The following is a 22,245-nucleotide window of genomic DNA, read 5'->3' as shown; positions in this document are numbered from 1 at the left end:
ATGATGTGATTGACTTGACCCATTCCGTTAGCTTAGCACTTGATCATTTAGTATGTTGCTATTGCTTTCTTCATGACTTATACATGTTCCTATGACTATGAGATTATGCAACTCCCGTTTACCGGAGGAACACTTTGTGTGCTACCAAACGTCACAACGTAACTGGGTGATTATAAAGGTGCTCTACAGGTGTCTCCGAAGGTACTTGTTGGGTTGGCGTATTTCAAGATTAGGATTTGTCACTCCGATTGTCGGAGAGGTATCTCTGGGCCCACTCAGTAATGCACATCACTATAAGCCTTGCAAGTATTGTAACTAATGACTTAGTTGCGGGATGATGTATTACGGAATGAGTAAAGAGACTTGCCGGTAACGAGATTGAACTAGGTATTGAGATACCGACGATCGAATCTCGGGCAAGTAACATACCGATGACAAAGGGAACAACGTATGTTGTTATGCGGTTTGACCGATAAAGATCTTCGTAGAATATGTGGGAGCCAATATGAGCATCCAGGTTCCGCTATTGGTTATTGACCGGAGACGTGTCTCAGTCATGTCTACATTGTTCTCGAACCCGTAGGGTCCGCACGCTTAAAGTTCGATGACGGTTACATTATGAGTTTGTGTGTTTTGATGTACCGAAGGTAGTTCGGAGTCCCGGATGAAATCGGGGACATGACGAGGAGTCTCAAAATGGTCGAGACGTAAAGATCGATATATTGGACGACTATATTCGGACATTGGAAAGCTTCCGAGTGATTTGGATATTTTTCGGAGTACCGGAGAGTTACGGGAATTCGCCGGGGAGTATATGCGCCTTATTGGGCTTTAGGGGAAAGAGAGAGGAGAGGCTGGGCGCCCCCCAAGGCCTAGTCCGAATTGGACTAGGGGGAGGGGCTGCGCCCCCTCCTTCCTTCTCTTCTCTCTTCCCTTTCCTTGACTCCTACTCCTACTACTTGGAAGGGGGGAATCCTACTCCCGGTGGGAGTAGGACTCCTCCTAGGGCGCGCCATAGAGAGGGCCGGCCCTCCCCCTCCTCCACTCCTTTATATACGGGGAGGGGGGCACCCCTTGGAGACACAACAATTGATCATTGATCTTTTAGCTGTGTGCGGTGCCCCCCTCCACCATAATCCACCTCGATAATATCATAGCGGTGCTAAGGCGAAGCCCTGCGTCGGTAGAACATCATCATCGTCACCACGCCGTCGTGCTGACGGAACTCTCCCTCAAAGCTCGGCTGGATCGGAGTTCGAGGGACGTCATCAAGCTGAACGTGTGCTGAACTCGGAGGTGCTATGCGTTCGGTACTTGGAACGGCCGGATCGTGAAGACGTACGACTACATCAACCGCGTTGTCATAACGCTTCCGCTTTCGGTCTACGAGGGTACGTGGACAACACTCTGCCCTCTCGTTGCTATGCATCACCATGATCCTGTGTGTGCGTAGGAATTTTTTTGAAATTACTACGTTCCCCAACAACTACGCCCTCTAGCAGGACGAGGGCGGCATGCCCCCATGGGAGCGTTTTCGCGAGTTTGCCTCCTTCGATTCGGACTGCCGATACGTGGGAGCCGGCAGGCGGAGTTGGGCCGCCTTCCCTTCACCTCTACGGTGCAGGACTACACCGACAGCTTTCAGGCCCTGGCGTGCCACGCGTCCAGCGTGACGGCTCACCAGCGGGCCAAACTCTTCATCAGTGGTCTGCCAGATCATATCCGCGTGGACGTCGAGTTGTGGGGACCCCAGGACCTCCAGACGGCCATGTACTACGCCCGCGCGTTCGAGCGCCGCGCGGAGGCCATCCAGGTGGCATCACCGTTCCGGGCCGCTGGGCCGCCACCCTGGCCAGATGTTCCCACGCAGGTCCGGCCTGCTCAGGCTTCCGCGGCACCCCTTGCTGCGACCACGGCGTGCCCGTTCCGCCGGCTCACCTCGGCCGAGCTACTCGAGCGTCGCCGCCAAGGGTTGTGCTTCAACTGCGACGAGACCTACATGCCCGGCCACGTCTGCCCCCGACTCTTCTACCTGGAGGCTGCACACTACATTGAGCAGGACGCCGTCGCCGCCGGGCTCGGCGACCTGGCCGCCCCAACTGTCGCGGAGGTGTTTGATGCTGGTTGATCACCTCGAGGAGTTCTGCAAGCGCTTTCCTGCCTTACAGCTCGAGGATGAGCTATTTGTGCAGGCGGGGAGAAGTATTATGACCGGCATATTAGGGGCTTAGCCCACCTGAGGAGCAGGTCCAATAGTACCCTGGGTTCTACCAATTTTGTATCCAGAGACTCAGGTTCGATCATGTCGTCATCCCCACCCACGCCGCCGCTGCCCATCATCACCACCGCCCCGATGACCACGCCCGGGTCCCCAACGCCGGCGGCCCCGATCACCTCCGCGCCGCCGGCCCCAGTCACCTCCGCGCCGTCGACGATCCCCGTCTTCACGCCGGAGGAGATGTCCAGCACCTTGCGGGACCTCGTGACGGCCGTCCAGGGCATCTCCCTATACCTAGCCGGCCTGCACGCCACCCCGCCGGCTGTGCCCCCCGCCTACAGCCATCCGGCGATGCACTGGCTGACCCAGGACGCGTCTAGCCCGAGCGTGACGCCCCTGCTGCCGTTCCAGGCGGGACACACCAGCGGGCCCCCGTCGCTGCTGTACCTACAGCCGCCCCCAGCCGCGGCCCAGCTCTGGCTGCCGTGGCCGTCCCAGGGCGCGCCTGCAATTGGCGGGCCACCGCTACTGCCGTTCCAGACGGGGCCCAACAGGGGGCTGCCACCACCGCTGCTGCACCTACAGCCGCCCCCAGCTCCGGCTCCCCTCTGGCCGCAGTGATCACCTACTGCCACCGCGGCTACCGCCGCGCCCGCCCACTCTCCACAGCAGCCGCTGCAACTCCAGGTGCCTCCTCTGCCCAGCTCTGGACTGCTGTCACCGGCCGGCCAGCCGATACACCAGGTCCGGTTCTCGCCCTCCCCGTCGCCACTACCAGCTTGGGCGGCCGGGTCTTCGCCACCACCGGTCTACACCACGGCTCCGGAACAGCCGACTCCATCCCTGCAGTTTGGCGGGCCATCCGGCTCCACGGGCCCCTACCCGGGGTACTCCGACCAGGCGCCGCCCGCCTCGCTGCTCCGCACCTCCGAGCCAGTCCGACACGGCGCTCCGACCCAGAGACCGCTGCGGTTTGCCAAATTGGACTTCGCCACTTATGACGGCACGGAGGACCCCCTCAACTGGCTCAACCAGTGCGAGCAGTTCTTTCGCGGGCAGCGCACCCTTGGCTCGGAGCGTACCTGGCTCGCCTCTTACCACCTCCGCGGCGCGACACAGACCTAGTACTATGCCCTCGAGAAGGACGAGGGCAGCATGCCCCCTTGGGAGCGCTTCCGTGAGCTCTGCCTCCTCGTTTTAGGCCACCGATCCGCGGGAGCCGCATGACAGAGCTAGGCCGCCTTCCCTTCACCTCCACGGTTCAGGACTTCGCCGACCATTTCCAGGCCCTGGCATGCCACGCGTCGGGCGTGACGGCGCAGCAGCGGGCCGACCTCTTCGTCGGTGGAATTCCGGATCACATCCACGTGGACGTGGAGCTTCGGGGACCCCAGGATCTCCAGACGGCCATGTACTACGCCCGCGCGTTCGAGCGCCGCGCGGTGGCCATCCAGCAGGAATCACCGTCCCGAGCCCCTGGGTCGCTACCCTGGCCGGATGTTCCCACGCAGGGTCGGCCTACTCAGGCTTCCGCGGCACCCCTCGCCGCGACCGTGGTGCGCCCGTTCCGCCGGCTCACCTCGGCCAAGCTACTCGAGAGTCGCCGCCAAGGGTTGTGCTTCAACTGCGACGAGCCTTACACGCCCGGCCACATCTGCCCGCGACTCTTCTACCTGGAGGCTGCAGACTACATTCCAGAGGACGCCGTCGCCGCCGACCTGGCCGCCCCAACTGTCGCGAAGGTGTTTGACGCTGGTTGATCACCTCAAAGAGTTCAGCAAGTGCTTCCCCGCCTTACAGCTCGAGGACGAGCTGTTTGTGCAGGCGGGGAGAAGTGTTATGACCGGTATATTAGGGGCTTAGCCCAGTGGGCTGTGGCCCAAGTTATCTTATCGTTATTAGGGGCTTAGCCCAATTATCTTATCGTTATTAGGGTCGTTTGCTTAGGAGTCAAGTAAACCTCTCTATATAAGGAGAGGAGATGTATCAATCTAATCAAGCAAGAAGCAATCATATTTGCTCGGCTTCCCTAAGGGAGCCGGGAGATCTAACCCTAGCCACCTCCTCCCCTGCGCCATCTCTCTCTCAGCTGCCGTCTCCTCGCACACGACGGAGCCCAGCCGCCTGCGGCCGCGAGATCGTCCACGGCCAGCTCCCTCCTTCCCCTACAACCTCCGGCCTAGAACCGACAGAACTCTAGCTCCTAACAGAAGGCTTTGAATCGGGAATTTGAGATGTTTCTGCATATTCATTTTTAATAGATTATTACAAGGCAGCATCGTAGATGATTTCCCCTAATATTGTAAGAAGCTGCATCATTGAAAGCACAAAGCATACACATGATAACACTGGGCGATGTAAATAGGCATTGCCATAACATCGGATAATTCAGCTCTTTCGAGGGGCAGTCTATATATGTAGACTATAGTAATAGGGCGTAAAATAGTTTTTGAGATGATTTGGTAGTTATACAAGAACTCAAGGTAGGCGTACATAGGAGAATGTCATAACATAAAAGATGAGTATAAGCGCTGGCAATTCAACATTTCCTGTAGGGTTAGTGATATTCAAAAAAATCGTAAGCTGTCTTTGATACATAAGCATAGTTGGTCTGGGTTAGTGATATTGAAAGAAAATACAAGCACCATATGCAGAATAAACTGATCATCGAGATAGCAAAATTTCCAAAGAAACTATGAGCAAGTGAGACCAGTCTGTAGAATTTGACTACAAACTAATTGGTCTCCGGGGTGCCAAAACCCTTTTAGTTCGGAGTTAGTCAGTTGCTTTCAAGTCTACATGTCAATATCAAATGGACTATAAGAGCCTACAATGGTCAGATCGTCAAAAAAGAAACATGTCCATATGCACTCTTATGCCCCGTTTGGTTCGGCGTTTTCCAGCCAAAAACATCTGTATTAGTCGGAGATGTCAAAGAATCCGGCCGGAATCCTGAAATCACGCTTGTTTCGGTTGTTTCGGTGGCGTTAGTGCATTACAGCCGAAAGTTTTTACAGACCAAGCGACGGGTGTATTCTCATCTGCTGGTTTTATACTTGTGGACGGTACAATGCCTCCGTAAACTATTACACCTGTAAAAGCAAAACGAGTTTCCAATCGGGGCCTTATCAATTGGCTGACATTTGTTATGTAGCAGCACCAACTTCCTGGTTGTGCACACTATCTCATATAGTTCCTCTTGCACTTTGAGCTGTGTAGATGGTACAAAAATGTGAGAGAATTTATTTACTGGTTATATATAGTACATTGATTTGAAGTACAGGGTACACCGTGGGCTAATCAAGTCATATAAAGTTCATAGACAGGGTCAAGTAAAAAGTACAGACTGGAATAATATGCACTAACAATAAAAAAATACTTACCTTTTTGAAGATCCAGATTGTTCATATGCTTAACATCTTTTTGACAGAGAATCAAACTTTTGGCATAACATCAGTTTGCCAAATCCATTTGAAGATGTGCATGTTTGGATCTGGATAGTCCTTGATGATGTGCATCCAGATTATTCAAAGGGAGCTTAATTGTCTGAAAGATATATTCTTAATAAGAAACATGAAGAATGGTGTACTTGTATAGACAAGCCAGCAAGTAATCATAATCAGGAGAACTACATTAAGGAACTTGTAAGCAACCACTGTTGTGATACAAGTCATAAAGAAACACTACAGTGCATCCAAAATTCAAACTTGTACCGAAATGATGCATATACTCATAATGCTGTTTCTGAAAAATGATGCATATTTTGCCAATTTTCTAGGAATTAGATGATAGTGAGTTCTAATACTGTAGAGATGCAATTTTGTAGGACATCATTCACCATAAAGAAACGAAATGTAGCCAAATAGTTCAGATTTGAGCATATATGAACCAAGAGAAGCCCAACAGACTTATAAGATTAGTAGTTGCCTGACCTTCACCAATAATTAGTACAAAAAAACAACACATGTGATGCACAACTAATTCTAATTAAGTACGTTGGAGAAGATGAAAATATCTACCCCTATTGTTCATACACATGTTTAATCCTCCGCTTCAGTTCGGGAGATCTACGCTAGTACTGACTTGTGATTTTACCAGATAACTTCAATCAGAGATGACTTACAATATAATATGTGGCCAATTAATGTTAATACTCACCCCAGAAATCAACAATGTTGCAAGCAGTTCTTCACCTTGCAATCTAGCAGGAGCAGCAAAGAGCAAAGCAAGCATAAGAAAGCTCCAATCGATGGAGCCGGAGAGCCTGCATCCATTTGGGGACATGAAGAAATATTGGACACGCACAATTTAGGGGAGCATGTGAGGTAGGAAGTAGGTCACACATGCCATGGGGGAGGCGGGTAAGCATCAATCATGGCTGCCGGAGAAGATTTTGTGGGGAATGGGCAAGGAGCAGCAGGACGGATTATATGGAGGCGCATCCAGCAGTAAAGGCATTAGCATGAATCAACGATGTAAACGACCTGCAATTATGTTAGGACGGAGAGCGGTGCATATCGATTGCCATTAATGGCTTGTAGAACCAAAGAAACCAACCAGTACGTAGCTACAATTCCTACTTGGAGAGAAGTTGTAATCATTTCAAATAGTGAATTGGACGGAGGACATGTCAGTATATCTGTAGACAATAATTGAGACTTGGAACAAGAACACTTAATAAATTGGCATACAGGATTGTTCATAGACAAGGAAATTGGTTTGCTGTACTGGTTTGCGAAAATGAGCAGAATAGGAAAGGACCAGCGGCAAGGTTGGTATTTTATAGGGTCGGGTGAATATACAGAGACACGATTAACCTCTCAATTAATCAATTGGCATACAGGATTAACCTCACAATCAATCAATTTGCATGAATAAGAATAGAAGATGAAACTGAGCTTCCCGGAGCATCGATTGGCATTAATGGGCCGATTAATCTCTCAATCAATCATCGCTATGGGGATTTCATGCCTGTTGGCCGCCGCACCCCAACCGCCCCCGCCGCTAGCGTTCGTGCCGTCCGTGTCCCATCCGGCCGTGCCGTTCGCGTTGGTGCTGTAGGCCTCGTCCGTGCAAACCTAGCGCAACCGCGAATGCAATCGGAGGCCATGTCAGGCGACGCAAATGGAACAGAGCAGGGTCGCGAACGTGGTTTAGGGTTCGTCTCTTGCGTTACACCCCTATGCATTGTGTTCGATAGGATGGTAGAAAAGTCCCAGTAGGCCGGTAGGCCCAATTGAACATCGGGTGCCCAAAAAAGCCACCGGAGCAGCGGCCCAATAAGGCTAGCGCAGCCTGTACGCGCTATTTAGCCTATACGTGTGATTTAGGTGGGATTAAGAGCGAATCGGGCGGCCAGAAAAGTCTCAAAGAGACGATCCAACGGACAGAAATGTTGATGGCCTGAGAAGGCTGGGAGGGTGCTCAGTTTTAATGTATCTAAATGTAGGTTTATCGACTACGATAAAAAAACACATAGTGCAATTCTATCTCATCAGGTGCGCCTTTTCTTTTTCTCATGTCATACAATGGAACTCTATTTCTTCGAAATCCATACGAAGACGTGTAGAACGAAGATCTTCAAGTTAGTGTAACAAAGGCCTTAAAATTGCCAGAAAAACTTAGTCATACAACACACATGCGAATCTCTAGTTCTTCAAAACTATGCCGTATTTCTATGGTTACAATTGAGAGCGACTGCTTTAGGCTCGAAAAGCTTTGGGGCTGTTTGGTTCTAGGCCTAATCATGCCACACTTTGCCATACAATGTTGCCACACTTGTATAAGATTAGTTTTTCAAAATGAGAGCCACAAGTTGCCAAGTCTAAGGAAATCTTGCCACACTTTTTGAGTGGTGATGTGGAACCCTAGTGTGGCTTGCCTAAGGTGTGGCTTGAACCAAACAACCACCCAAGTTGGTCAAACTTGCCTAACCTTAGGTGTGGCAACCTTAGGCAAACTTAGTCTCAAACCAAACAACCCCTTTCTCTTCAGTCAGTTTTCCCTCCACCGTTCGATGTGCATCCAACGGGCCCATAACCTTCTTCTTCCTCCAGGCCCAATGCCATCACACACGAACACCCACACTGCAGCCTCACCGCTATTGGAAATATGCCCTAGAGGCAATAATAAAATGGTTATTATTGTATTTCCTTGTTCATGATAATTGTCTGTTGTTCATGCTATAATTGTATTAACTGGAAACCGTAATACATGTGTGAATACATAGACCACAACATGTCCCTTGTGAGCCTCTAGTTGACTAGCTCGTTGATCAACAGATAGTCATGGTTTCCTGACTATGGACATTGGATGTCATTGATAACGGGATCACATCATTAGGAGAATGATGTGATGGACAAGACCCAATCCTAAGCATAGCACAAGATCGTGTAGTTCGTTTGCTAGAGCTTTTCCAAATGTCAAGTATCATTTCCTTAGACCATGAGATTGTGCAACTCCCGGATACCATAGGAGTGCTTTGGGTGTGCCAAACGTCACAACGTAACTGGGTGGCTATAAAGGTGCACTACGAGTATCTCCGAAAGTGTCTGTTGGGTTGGCACGAATCGAGACTGGGATTTGTCACTCCGTATGACGGAGAGGTATCTCTGGGGCCACTCGGTAATGCATCATCATAATGAGCTCAATGTGACCAAGTGTTTGGTCACGGGATCATGCATTACGGTACGAGTAAAGTGACTTGCCGGTAACGAGATTGAACAAGGTATTGGGATACCGACGATCGAATCTCGGGCAAGTAACGTACCGATTGACAAAGGGAATTGTATACGGGATTGATTGAATCCTCGACATCGTGGTTCATCCGATGAGATCATCGTGGAGCATGTGGGAGCCAACATGGGTATCCAGATCCCGCTGTTGGTTATTGACCGGAGAAATGTCTCGGTCATGTCTACATGTCTCCCGAACCCGTAGGGTCTACACACTTAAGGTTCGGTGACGCTAGAGTTGTAGAGATATTAGTATGCGGTTAAGCGAAAGTTGTTCGGAGTCCCGGATGAGATCTCGGACGTCACGAGGAGTTCCGGAATGGTCCGGAGGTAAAGATTTATATATGGGAAGCCCTATTTTGGCCACCGGAAAATGTTCGGGATTTTTCGGTATTGTACCGGGAAGGTTCTAGAAGGTTCCGAAGTGGGGCCCACCTGCATGGGGGGACCCACATGAACGTGGGTAGTGGGGGCAAGGCCCCACACCCCTGGTCAAGGCGCACCAAGATCCCACCTTAGAAGGAATAAGATCATATCCCGAAGGGATAAGATCAAGATCCCTAAAAAAGGGGGATAACAATCGGTGGGGAAGGGAAATGATGGGATTTCTTTCCCCCACCTTTGCCAACGCCCCAATGGACTTGGCGGGCAAGAAACCAGCCCCCTCCACCCCTATATATAGTGGGGAGGCGCATGGGAGCAGCAACCCCAAGCCCTGGCGCCTCCCTCCCTCCCGTGACACCTCTTCCTCCCCGCTTGCGCTTGGCGAAGCCCTGCCGGGATCCCGCTACTTCCACCACCACGCCGTCGTGCTGCTGGATCTCCATCAATTTCTCCTCCCCCCTTGCTGGATCAAGAAGGAGGAGACGTCCCCGCTCCGTACGTGTGTTGAATGCGGAGGTGCCATCCGTTCGGCGCTAGGATCATCGGTGATTTGGATCACGACGAGTACGACTCCATCAACCCCGTTCACTTGAACGCTTCCGCTCGCGATCTACAAGGGTATGTAGATGGACTCTTTTCCCTCTCGTTGCTAGAAGACTCCATAAATTGTTCTTGGTGATGCGTAGAAAAATTTGAATTATTGCTACGTTCCCCAACAGTGGCATCATGAGCTAGGTCTATGCGTAGATTCTATGCACGAGTAGAACACAAAGTAGTTGTGGGCGATGATTTGTTCAATTTGCTTACCGTTACTAGTCTTATCTTGATTCGGCGACATTGTGGGATGAAGGGGCCCGGACCGACCTTACACGTACACTTACGTGAGACAGGTTCCACCGACTGACATGCACTTGATGCATAAGGTGGCTAGCGGGTGTCTGTCTCTCCCACTTTAGTCGGATCGGATTCGATGAAGAGGGTCCTTATGAAGGGTAAATAGCAATTGGCATATCACCGTTGTGGCTTTTGTGTAGGTAAGAAACGTTCTTGCTAGAAACCCATAGCAGCCACGCAAAACATGCAACAACAATTAGAGGACGTCTAACTTGTTTTTGCAGGGTATGCTATGTGATGTGATATGGCCAAAAGGATGTGATGAATTATATATATGTGATGTATGAGATTGATCATGTTCTTGTAATAGGAATCATGACTTGCATGTCGATGAGTATGACAACCGGCAGGAGCCATAGGAGTTGTCTTAATTTATTGTATGACCTGCGTGTCAATGAAAACCGCCATGTAATCACTTTACTTTATTGCTAACCGTTAGCCATAGTAGTAGAAGTAATAGTTGGCGAGACAACTTCATGAAGACACGATGATGGAGATCATGGTGTCATGCCGGTGACGAAGGTGATCATGCCGCACCTCAAAGATGGAGATCAAAGGCGCAAGATGATATTGGCCATATCATGTCACTTTATGATTTGCATGTGATGTTTGTCATGTTTACATCTTATTTGCTTAGAACGACGGTAGCATAAATAAGATGATCCCTCACTAAAATTTCAAGAGACGTGTTCCCCCTAACTGTGCACCGTTGCGAAGGTTCGTTGTTTCGAAGCACCACGTGATGATCGGGTGTGATAGATTCTAACGTTCGCATACAACGGGTGTAAGCCAGATTTACACATGCGAAACACTGAGGTTGACTTGACGAGCCTAGCATGTACATACATGGCCTCGGAACACAAGAGGCCGAAAGGTCGAACATGAGTCGTATAGTAGGTACGATCAACATGGAGATGTTCACCGATGATGACTAGTCCGTCTCACGTGATGATCGGACACGGCCTAGTTGACTCGGATCATGTATCACTTAGATGACTAGAGGGATGTCTATCTGAGTGGGAGTTCATTAAATAATTTGATTAGATGAACTTAATTATCATGAACATAGTCAGAAGGTCTTTGCAAATTATGTCGTAGCTTGCGCTTTAGTTCTACTATTTAAGATATGTTCCTAGAGAAAATTTAGTTGAAAGTTGATAGTAGCAATTATGCGGACTGGGTCCGTAAACTGAGGATTGTCCTCATTGCTGCACAGAAGGCTTATGTCCTTAATGCACCGCTCGGTGTGCTGAACCTCGAGCGTCGTTTGTGGATGTTGCAAACATCTGACATGCACATTTTGATGACTACGTGATAGTTCAGTGCGTAATGTTAAAACGGTATAGAATTGAGGCACCGAAGACGTTTTTGAAACGTCGCAAAACATGTGAGATGTTCCAAAGACTGAAATTGGGATTTCAGACTAGTGCCCACGTCAAGAGGTATGAGACCTCTGACAAGTTTCTTAAGCCTGCAAACTAAGGGAGAAAAGCTCAACCGTTGAGCATGTGCTCAGATTTTCTGAATACTACAATCGCTTGAATCGAGTGGGAGTTAATCTTCCAGATGAGATAGTGATGGTTCTCCAAAGTCACTGCCACCAAGCTACTAGAGCTTCATGATGAACTATAACAAATCAGGGATAGATATGATGATCCTTGAGCTATTCGCGATGTTTGACACCACGAAAGTAGAAATCAAGTAGGAGCATCAATTGTTGATGGTTAGTAAAACCACTAGTTTCAAGAAGGGCAAGGGAAAGAAGGGGTACTTCATGAAACGGCAAATCAGTTGCTGCTCTAGTGAAGAAACCCAAGGTTGAACCCAAACCCGGGACTAAATGCTTCTGTAATGAGGGGAACGGTCACTGAAGCAGAACTACCCTAGATACTTGGTAGATGAGAAGGTAGGCAAGGTCGACAGAAGTATATTTGATATACATTATATTAATGTGTACTTTACTAGTACTCCTAGTAGCACCAGGGTATTAGATACCGGTTCGGTTGCTAAGTGTTGGTAACTCGAAATAAAAGGCTACGGAATAAATGGAGACTAGCTAAAGGTGAGATGACGATATGTGTTGGAAGTGTTTCCAAGGTTGATGTGATCAAGCATCGCATGCTCCCTCTACCATCGAGATTGGTGTTAAACCTAAATAATTGTTATTTGGTGTTTGCGTTGAGCATAGACATGATTGGATTATGTTTATCGCAATACGGTTATTCATTTAAGGAGAATAATGGTTCTATTTGAATAATACCTTCAATGGTCTTGCACCTAAAATGAATGGTTCATTGAATCTCGATCGTAGTAATACACATGTTCATGCCAAAAGATATAAAACAGTAATGATAGTACCACATACTTGTGGCACTGCCATTTGAGTCATATTGGTATAAAACGCATGAAGAAGCTCCATGTTGATGGATCTTTGGACTCACTCGTTTTTGAAAAGATTGAGACATGCGAACCATGTCTATTGGTAGATATGCATGAAGAAACTCCATACAGATGGATCGTTTGGACTCACTTGATTTAGAATCACTTGAGACATGCAAAACATAACACATGGGCAAGATGACTGAAAGGCCTCGTTTTCAGTAAGATGGAACAAGAAAGCAACTTGTTGGAAGTTCCCTATGCTTTAGACGTAGGCTCTACAGTATGCTATGCTGTGTACCGCACATGAAGTGTGCCTTGCCATGAGTTGGTCAAGGGGTACAAGAGTGATCCAGGAATGGATCACATGACAGCGGTCGAACTTATCCTTAGTATCTAGTGGACTAAGGAATTTTCTCGATTATGGAGGTGGTAAAAGAGCTCGTCGTAAAGGGTTACGTCGATGCAAACTTTGACACTAATCCGGATGACTCTGAGTAGTAAACCAGATTTGTATAGTAGAGCAGTTATTTGGAATAGCTCCAAGTAGCGCGTGGTAGCTACATCTACAAGATGACATAGAGATTTGTAAAGCACACACGGATCTGAATGTTGCAGACCCGTTGACTAAAACCTCTCTCGTAAGCATAACATGATCAAACCCTAGAACTCATTGAGTGTTAATCACATGGTGATGTGGACTAGATTATTGACTTTAGTAAACTCTTGGGTATTAGTCACATGGCGATGTGAACTTTGAGTGTTAATCACATGGTGATGTGAACAAGATTATTGACTCTAGTGCAAGTGGGAGACTGTTGGAAATATGCCCTAGAGGCAATAATAAAATGGTTATTATTGTATTTCCTTGTTCATGATAATTGTCTGTTGTTCATGCTATAATTGTATTAACTAGAAACCGTAATACATGTGTGAATACATAGACCACAACATGTCCCTAGTGAGCCTCTAGTTGACTAGCTCGTTGATCAACAGATAGTCATGGTTTCCTGACTATGGACATTGGATGTCATTGATAACGGGATCACATCATTAGGAGAATGATGTGATGGACAAGACCCAATCCTAAGCATAGCACAAGATTGTGTAGTTCGTTTGCTAGAGCTTTTCCAAATGTCAAGTATCATTTCCTTAGACCATGAGATTCTGCAACTCCCGGATACCATAGGAGTGCTTTGGGTGTGCCAAACGTCACAACGTAACTGGGTGGCTATAAAGGTGCACTACGGGTATCTCCGAAAGTGTCTGTTGGGTTGGCACGAATCGAGACTGGGATTTGTCACTCCGTATGATGGAGAGGTATCTCTGGGCCCACTCGGTAATGCATCATCATAATGAGCTCAATGTGACCAAGTGTTTGGTCACGGGATCATGCATTACGGTACGAGTAAAGTGACTTGCCGGTAACGAGATTGAACAAGGTATTGGGATACCGACGATCGAATCTCGGGCAAGTAACGTACCGATTGACAAAGGGAATTGTATACGGGATTGATTGAATCCTCAACATCGTGGTTCATCCGATGAGATCATCGTGGAGCATGTGGGAGCCAACATGGGTATCCAGATCCCGCTGTTGGTTATTGACCGGAGAAATGTCTCGGTCATGTCTACATGTCTCCCGAACCCGTAGGGTCTACACACTTAAGGTTCGGTGACGCTAGAGTTGTAGAGATATTAGTATGCGGTTAACCGAAAGTTGTTCGGAGTCCCGGATGAGATCCTGGACGTCACGAGGAGTTCCGGAATGGTCCGGAGGTAAAGATTTATATATGGGAAGCCCTATTTTGGCCACCGGAAAATGTTCGGGATTTTTCGGTATTGTACCGGGAAGGTTCTAGAAGGTTCTGAAGTGGGGCCCACCTGCATGGGGGGACCCACATGAACGTGGGTAGTGGGGGCAAGGCCCCACACCCCTGGTCAAGGCGCACCAAGATCCCACCTTAGAAGGAATAAGATCATATCCCGAAGGGATAAGATCAAGATCCCTAAAAAGGGGGGATAACAATCGGTGGGGAAGGGAAATGATGGGATTTCTTTCCCCCACCTTTGCCAATGCCCCAATGGACTTGGAGGGCAAGAAACCAGCCCCCTCCACCCCTATATATAGTGGGGAGGTGCATGGGAGCAGCAACCCCAAGCCCTGGCGCCTCCCTCCCTCCCGTGACACCTCTTCCTCCCCGCTTGCGCTTGGCGAAGCCCTGCCGGGATCCCGCTACTTCCACCACCACGCCGTCGTGCTGCTGGATCTCCATCAACTTCTCCTCCCCCCTTGCTGGATCAAGAAGGAGGAGACGTCCCCGCTCCGTACGTGTGTTGAACGCGGAGGTGCCGTCCGTTCGGCGCTAGGATCATCGGTGATTTGGATCACGACGAGTACGACTCCATCAACCCCGTTCACTTGAATGCTTTCGCTCGTGATCTACAAGGGTATGTAGATGCACACTTTTCCCTCTCATTGCTAGAAGACTCCATAGATTGTTCTTGGTGATGCGTAGAAAAATTTGAATTATTGCTACGTTCCCCAACAACCGCCCTGATCAGGCTAAGCCGCCACCACCGTCACTGGTCATTCCTCCAACCGCCTCCACCCGAACCCCACAACCCGCCGCATCCTACATGTCCTCCGTCGACGATGCCATGACAATTTGCATCATCCCTGCCTCAGTTTAGGTCCTAGCTCTGCATCTTGGGGACAGTTGCGAGAGGTAGTGTCACCTCCATTTCAGCCTTAGCGTCGTCTCACCAACTTCTTAGTCACATGTTGACTGAGGTCAAAAGGTTCTGACACATTTTTAGAAACAAACTTGACCTTCAATAGTGTTCGTATAAAAGGTTTCATTAAGAAAAAAATCCCGTCGCCTTTAGTGAAAAAAAAATCAAGGACAAAAAGCATGAATATTAACTTGTACATAGTGCTGATTATTTTCCACCTAGAATAGCATGAAAGTCATTCATTGACAAAAACTTAGATAATTTTATAACTTTTTTCAGAATTGCTATTTTTCTTCCCATATAGGGTGCTCCTATCCCCGAGAGCCAAAGGTGCTTGTCCCTGCTCTGTGGTGCAAGTGCACATGATATGGTATTTTTAGTAATTCCATAAAGAGTTAAAAACGATAAAACATTTTGGTAAACAAAGTTGATCTTTTGTTGTATGAAAATGTCAAATGAATGATAAGACACCGAAGGAGCAAATCATACCTGTCATCCATTAATCATGAACCCAACACACGTTCCGTCTTTCAAATGTCGTCGATGCAGACCACAATCTGCATCTGCTCCTAGACTACCCCCAAGCTCCGCGTCTACGCTGGAGCAGAGGCCGTCGCAACGGCGGAGCCCGAGGACACAAGTCCACCACAAGGATGCCGCCGCCGCCACGACATCTCCTCTTGAACGGACTAGTTCCTAAATCCATCACCGACCATAGAGACGACCGCCTCGCCGAAGAAGAATCCGGAGCTTCTTTATTCATCATCGCCGCCTCCGCCGAAGCCAATATGTCAAACGATAAAAAAAGTTATTAGGGCCCTAGACCCTACAGCTAAAACGATTCGCACGCACGGGATCCGGCAACCCCATCACCACCGACGACCAAGAGGTCGCCGACGGAGGGGAGTCGTTGAAAGAGGGCACCGGAAGAGTTGGTTCTCTTAGCGGCGGTGGCGGCTAGGTTCCGTCGCGAGCCCACACGATTTGTCCCTGGTTTAGAGGGAGTTGGGCCAGAAAGGTAACCTTCAAATATCTCTGTATGCTTGTGGTATGCATTGTAGCGATCCGACCTCAGACGGTCAAATCTCTGTGCTTCAGTGTCATCCCTGGATCGGTAATGCTGACACACACAGTACTCGAATGGATTTATAACAGAGTAGCAATCACACACTTATTACATCGAATGTCTCAAAAGAGAACTTATTACAATAAATATGGCTTAAGGCCATCTAAATAAGATAACAACGGAAGGCTTGGAAGATAAAGTGAGTCCGTCAACTCCAATGGCATAGCTGAGTGCATGACAAACGACCTATGACACCTTACTCGTCGTCTGAAAAGTCTGCAGCATGATACGTTGCAGCCCGAAAACGGGTCAGCACATGGAATATGCTGGCAATATAACACAGTAGAGCAATGAACAGATAAATGCTATCACTACATGCATAAATGGCTGGTGGAGGCTCTATGGTTAGATTGTTTTTGCGAAAAGCCAATTTTTTCCCTACAACACAGGAATAGATTTTATTTAACTATCATGGTGGTTGAAACATCATTGAGAAGGTTCCTCCAACTCAATCCCAATTAAAATAGTCATTATCAACCCAACAAGTTAATTTAGAGTGATGAGGTCAAATCAATAATTCAAGTACCAGATACTCAAGATGTCCATAACATGGGACACGGCTAACCATGATTAGTTTATACACTCTGCAGAGGTTTGGGCACTTTTCCCCACAAGACTCGATCTCCTCCGTTGGATTTCTCGCACTACATGATGTTTGAGAAACGTATGACCGAGACACAGTCTTTCAGAAGCCTTAACTCTTTACTCTGGGTAGACAGTTACACCTACTTTCCCTCTACATCTGCTAGCCTACCACTGAAAGAGGTCACGCAACATACTCAACTATGCCAGAGCCCATAATGGCTTGTGGCTGCACACGGAAGTTTCTAGCATGAATAATCTTATGATCCCTTTGAGCCTGGGTGGCGGACCGTAGGATGATCACACGGGTACTTCGGGATATCCTAGGACAACACTGGATTCTCCAGGTGCCCACAAGCAATCCACCCAGATGTGTATTAAAGTTGCCACCTTAAGTTGAACCATTAATTAACAACTCACATCGGTCATGAAATCACTCAAACCCAATCCACGTCTACGAGCATAACATAGCAATATAAGCATAACGTAGAAGTAACTCCCAGGGTTTGATAATAAACAGGGCAATAGGTTCTACCTCATCATCTACTTCCCAAATACCCACAAGTTAATCACATCCTAATCATTCAGTGTTTGAGGGTTGTAACTAATGCATAAAAACTGGGTATGGAAGAGTATGATCAATGTGTTACTTGCCTTGCTGACGATCCACAAAACCTAGAGACTCATAGTAGCACGCTTCGCACTCCGGGAATTCCATCGCAAACAAACAATAGCATACATAAGAAATCAAGCAAAGATGCACGGGTAAAACTCAAATAAGAAGATCTAACCAGAAAGTTCAACTGAAGAACTCCGGTTTGCAAAAAGAATCAAATCAAACGGAGCAACGAAACTCAAACTACGAAAGAAACAAGATCCGATTACTAATCTGGACTAAAGTCAAATTTTACAGTACCAAAATCTTGTTCAAGTTGGTTAAAGAGAAATAGGGTTTCGAGACGAAGATCTAGGTGCTTGTTTCACCTGATTTGGATAAAGGAGCGAAAAGTTATACTAGATTGAAGATTAGGGAAGAAATCGCGATCGAAAATAATCGCGGAAAACCCTAGAAAAAGAAAAACTGACGAACAGGCTAACGAACGAACGTTCGCTGTTTGCGGCTAACGGATGAACGGCGTTCGTTAAAACGAACGTACGGACGAACGTCCGCTAAACAAATAAACCGACGGAAAACCGACCGAACCGATCTAAAAAAATTAGATCTAGGGTTTCTGAAAAAACCGAACGGTTAACCGAAAAAAACGACAACGGCGGCGGCTACCTCCGGCGAGGCTCCAGCGGGGCGGCGCGGCGTCGGGCTTGTGGCGGCGGGGCGTCGGCGAGCGGCGGGGTGACGGCGGCTTGCGGCGGCGGCGTTGGGTGGTGGGTGGCGGGGTAGGGCGGCGGCGGGGGGGGGGGGGGGTATTTATGAGGGGGTCGGGGTCGAGGCCGACTTGGAGGAGGGGGCGGCGACGGCGGCGTGGCGCAGGCGGACTCCGGTGAGTCCGTCTCGCGCACGGGAGGGAGGCGGCGGCGCTGGCTGGGCCAGCTGGGCCTCGGCCCAGTCCGGTCCGGCGGGATTTTTTTTAAAAGAAAACAGATTTTGCCGGAAAAATCCTAGAAAATAAAATAAAAAACTAAAAATACCAAAACAATTTTTCACTATCTAAACAAAATATTTAGAACAAGATGAACATTTTCTTGGCCCTAAAATGCAATTTGAAAAACGCATATTTTTTTCTAATTCAAATAAATCGCAAATAAAATTCAAATAAAATTATTTATTTGATTTTTGATATTTTTCCTCCAATATTTCTTTTATTTTGGAGAAGTCATATTATCCCCTCTCATATATTTTAATAAGAAATATTTTCGGAGAGAAAATTTATTAAAACCAAAATGATCCCTGTTTCAATATTTGAAAAAAATTCAAATAGGAAAAATGTGAAATCCCCAACTCTCTCCGTGGGTCCTTGAGTTGCTTAGAATTTCGAGGATCGCAAAACGAAAATACAATAAAATATGATATGCATGAATGACCTATGTATAACATTCCAAATTGAAAATTTGGGATGTTACATGCATATTTGGCTAGGGACTCCCGCCGTATTGCATGTATCTCTCTCTCTCTCTCTCTCTCTCTATATATATATATATATATATATATATATATATATATATATACCAATATAAAAGGACCCAAATGGGTAGATCCAAACCATCTCGACCCTCAAATCATGTTATCTGGCGGTTCAAATCGCTCCAATGTTGAGCACCAAACACGTTTAACGCTCTAATTATCCACCACTGTCATTAGTTATAAACACGTTTTGACTCAACACTATCCCTTGAAATCTGCCATGCATTCTCGTGAAAAAGTAATTGATATCTTATCAAATATCAGCGTGCAACAGATACATCTTACCTAATATAACATGCAACTAATATTCTACCTAATATAAACGTGCATTGCACGTACATTATTACTAGTCTAAAAAAATCTCTGCACAAAATGAAAATCTCTCTATGCGTATCCTATAGAAAGAAAAAAATATCTCTCTGCTGCCCCGAATGACATGTGGGGCCCAAAGCTACCGCACAACCAATTCTGAAGGTCGATCTAGAACTTTCTCCATCGGTGCCCGAAGGACTCCCCACTGCTCCGCACTCGTTCCACCACCTTTCAGAAGTTTCCATTACCTTCCAGACCCCCGCCTCCGGCGACCTACATAAGCTCCCTCCTCCTCGCATCGCATCACCACCGAAAAATTCCACAAAATTCAACAAACAATCCAACGCAGTCCAACCCGAGGAGATCGACCGAGCTCGAGATCAGCGAGCGAGAATGGCGGGCATGATGTTCGGCTTGGATGCCCCGATGATGACCGCGCTGCAGCACCTGCTGGACATCCCGGACGGCGAGACCGGTGCCCCCGGCGGCGAGGAGCAGGGCCCGACGCGCGCCTACGTCCGCGACGCGCGCGCCATGGCGGCCACCCCCGCCGACGTGAAGGAGCTGCCGGGCGCGTACGCGTTCGTGGTGGACATGCCGGGGCTGGGGTCCGGCGACATCAAGGTGCAGGTGGAGGACGAGCGGGTGCTGGTCATCAGCGGGGAGCGGCGGAGGGAGGAGAAGGAGGACGCCAAGTACCTGCGGATGGAGCGCCGCATGGGCAAGCTGATGCGCAAGTTCGTGCTGCCAGAGAACGCCGACATGGAGAAGATCTCCGCCGCGTGCCGCGACGGCGTGCTCACCGTCACCGTCGAGAAGCTGCCGCCGCCCGAGCCAAAGAAGCCGAAGACCATCCAGGTCCAGGTCGCCTGAGCTGTGACGGATGGTGTGCGCGTCGAATCGAAGCAGAGTGTGAGTGGGAGCGAGTTTCCTGTGATGAGTAATGCTTTGATGTTTCGTTAATGGAAATGGGGATGATCTCCGGCTTCGCCTGAATAAAACATGCGATTCTCTTGGCCACATTTTCTATTGAAAAATCCAAGATGTTCGTTTCTACTCAGTGTTCTGAAAAATTCAGAAAGCTGTGTTTGTAACTTAACGGAAAACTGGATAAGAGCAGAACATGTGGAATAGGAAAATTAGGTGGAAAATGAACTAGTTCTTTTGGGAAGATAAAAAAAGGAAATTCCAGTTAGAATTGAGAATTCCGAAATGTTATTCTGCTTTGGCTGAATGAATGTGAGAATCTCCAAATTCGATTAATCAAGGTATATAGTGTTACTTTTTCCACCCAAAATAGCATGAAAGTCATTCCTTGGCAATTTTTATTATATAGACAAATACAACTGAAGGTTAAGTTTGTTTCCCAAGAATTTGAATAATTTTTTTAATTTTCCAAAATTGTTGTTTTTCCCATATAGGGTGCACCTACACCCGAGAGCCAAAGCCAAAGGTACTTGTCAGAGCAGAGTGAACAAATGAAAATTATAAGGACAAAGGCAACTTGATGAGAGACTTAGAAAATATCAATGGATTTCTTTATCTTTCACCACCATAAGGACACGTGTCTGATGCTTGTGGTAGTCAAGCGGAGCGCGCCTATTAGTCGGCCGCTAACAATTATTTTGAAAATAAAATTAACGATAAAGCCCGAAAGGCTAAACACGATTAAAAGCAAAGGGATAGAAAAAGTAGAAATTTGAAAGACATGGATTTTTATGCTTCAAGCTCAAACTTCAGGGTTGTTTGGTTCCAAGCTATGATTTGTCACATATTAACTTAGACAAGTTTGACGAAGTTATGATGTGTGTTTGGTTCTTGCCATAACTAAGGCAAAAAAAAATTATTAGCAATAAGTCTCACATATAATAGATGCAAAAAGTGTAGCCAAATTCCCTACGGCAAGCCAAAGTATGGCTAAGAACTTGAGCACCTTAAGTAAGGTAAATATGGCAAAAAATTGTGGCAATATGTGACAAAGATAGTCAAAATTCAAATAGGCCTATTTCAGATCGGGCCTTTGAAAGCTCCAGGTTGTGATGGTTTCCCGGCAAGGTTTTATCAAAGGAATTGGGCTGTTTTGAAGGTGGAGATAGTGACTGCAGTGTAGGAGTTTTTTGTTATAGGTATCATGCCAGATGGTGTTAACAACATGACGATTGTGTTAATTCCCAAAGTTCCCCACCCTAAGGAACTGAAGGATTTCCGTCCCATTAGTCTGTGTAATGTTGTGTACAAGATCGTGTCTAAATGCATGGTGAATAGGCTACGGCCGCTCCTTTCTGAGCTTATCTCTGAAAACCAGAGTGCATTCATTCCAGGGAGGCTAATTCTGATAATTCCATTATGGCCTTTGAGTGTATTCATCATATTCAGTCAGTCAAGGATAACTCACCAGCTTTATGTGCCTACAAACTTGATCTGTCAAAGGCGTACGATTGTGTTGATTGGTTTTTCTTGGAAAGGGCGCTCTCTAAATGGGGCTTCTCTAATCAGTGGATCTCTCGTGTTATGGCATGTGTCTCCTCAGTGAAGTATTCTGTTAAATTTAATGGCAAGTTGTTGGAGCCGTTCTCTCCCTCAAGAGGTCTACGCCAAGGTGATCCATTATCCCCTTCCTTTTCCTCTGTGTGGCTGATGCTTTGTCTATCCTTCTAAACAAGTCGATGAGCGAGGAAGGATTACAAGGGGTCAAGATCTGAAGAGGTGCCCGTGTCATCTCACATCTCCTATTTGCGGA

At 47.5% G+C, this 22,245-nt stretch overlaps 1 protein-coding gene across 1 annotated transcript; it reads left to right on the top strand.

The window, feature by feature from the left end:
• The first annotated feature begins 19,757 nt into the window (after window positions 1-19,757).
• LOC109775282 (17.5 kDa class II heat shock protein-like) lies at window positions 19,758-20,525 on the top strand. Its single transcript, XM_020334037.4, has one exon. It carries the CDS (start codon window positions 19,899-19,901, stop codon window positions 20,376-20,378), a length of 480 nt encoding a protein of 159 aa, XP_020189626.1. The 5' UTR covers window positions 19,758-19,898; the 3' UTR covers window positions 20,379-20,525.
• The last annotated feature ends 1,720 nt before the right edge of the window (window positions 20,526-22,245 follow it).

This window comes from Aegilops tauschii, chromosome 3 (assembly GCF_002575655.3).
Source record: "Aegilops tauschii subsp. strangulata cultivar AL8/78 chromosome 3, Aet v6.0, whole genome shotgun sequence".
Lineage (NCBI taxonomy): Eukaryota > Viridiplantae > Streptophyta > Magnoliopsida > Poales > Poaceae > Aegilops > Aegilops tauschii.
Note: the sequence above shows the minus strand (reverse complement) of the source record. Positions and strands in the feature narration are given on the sequence as shown.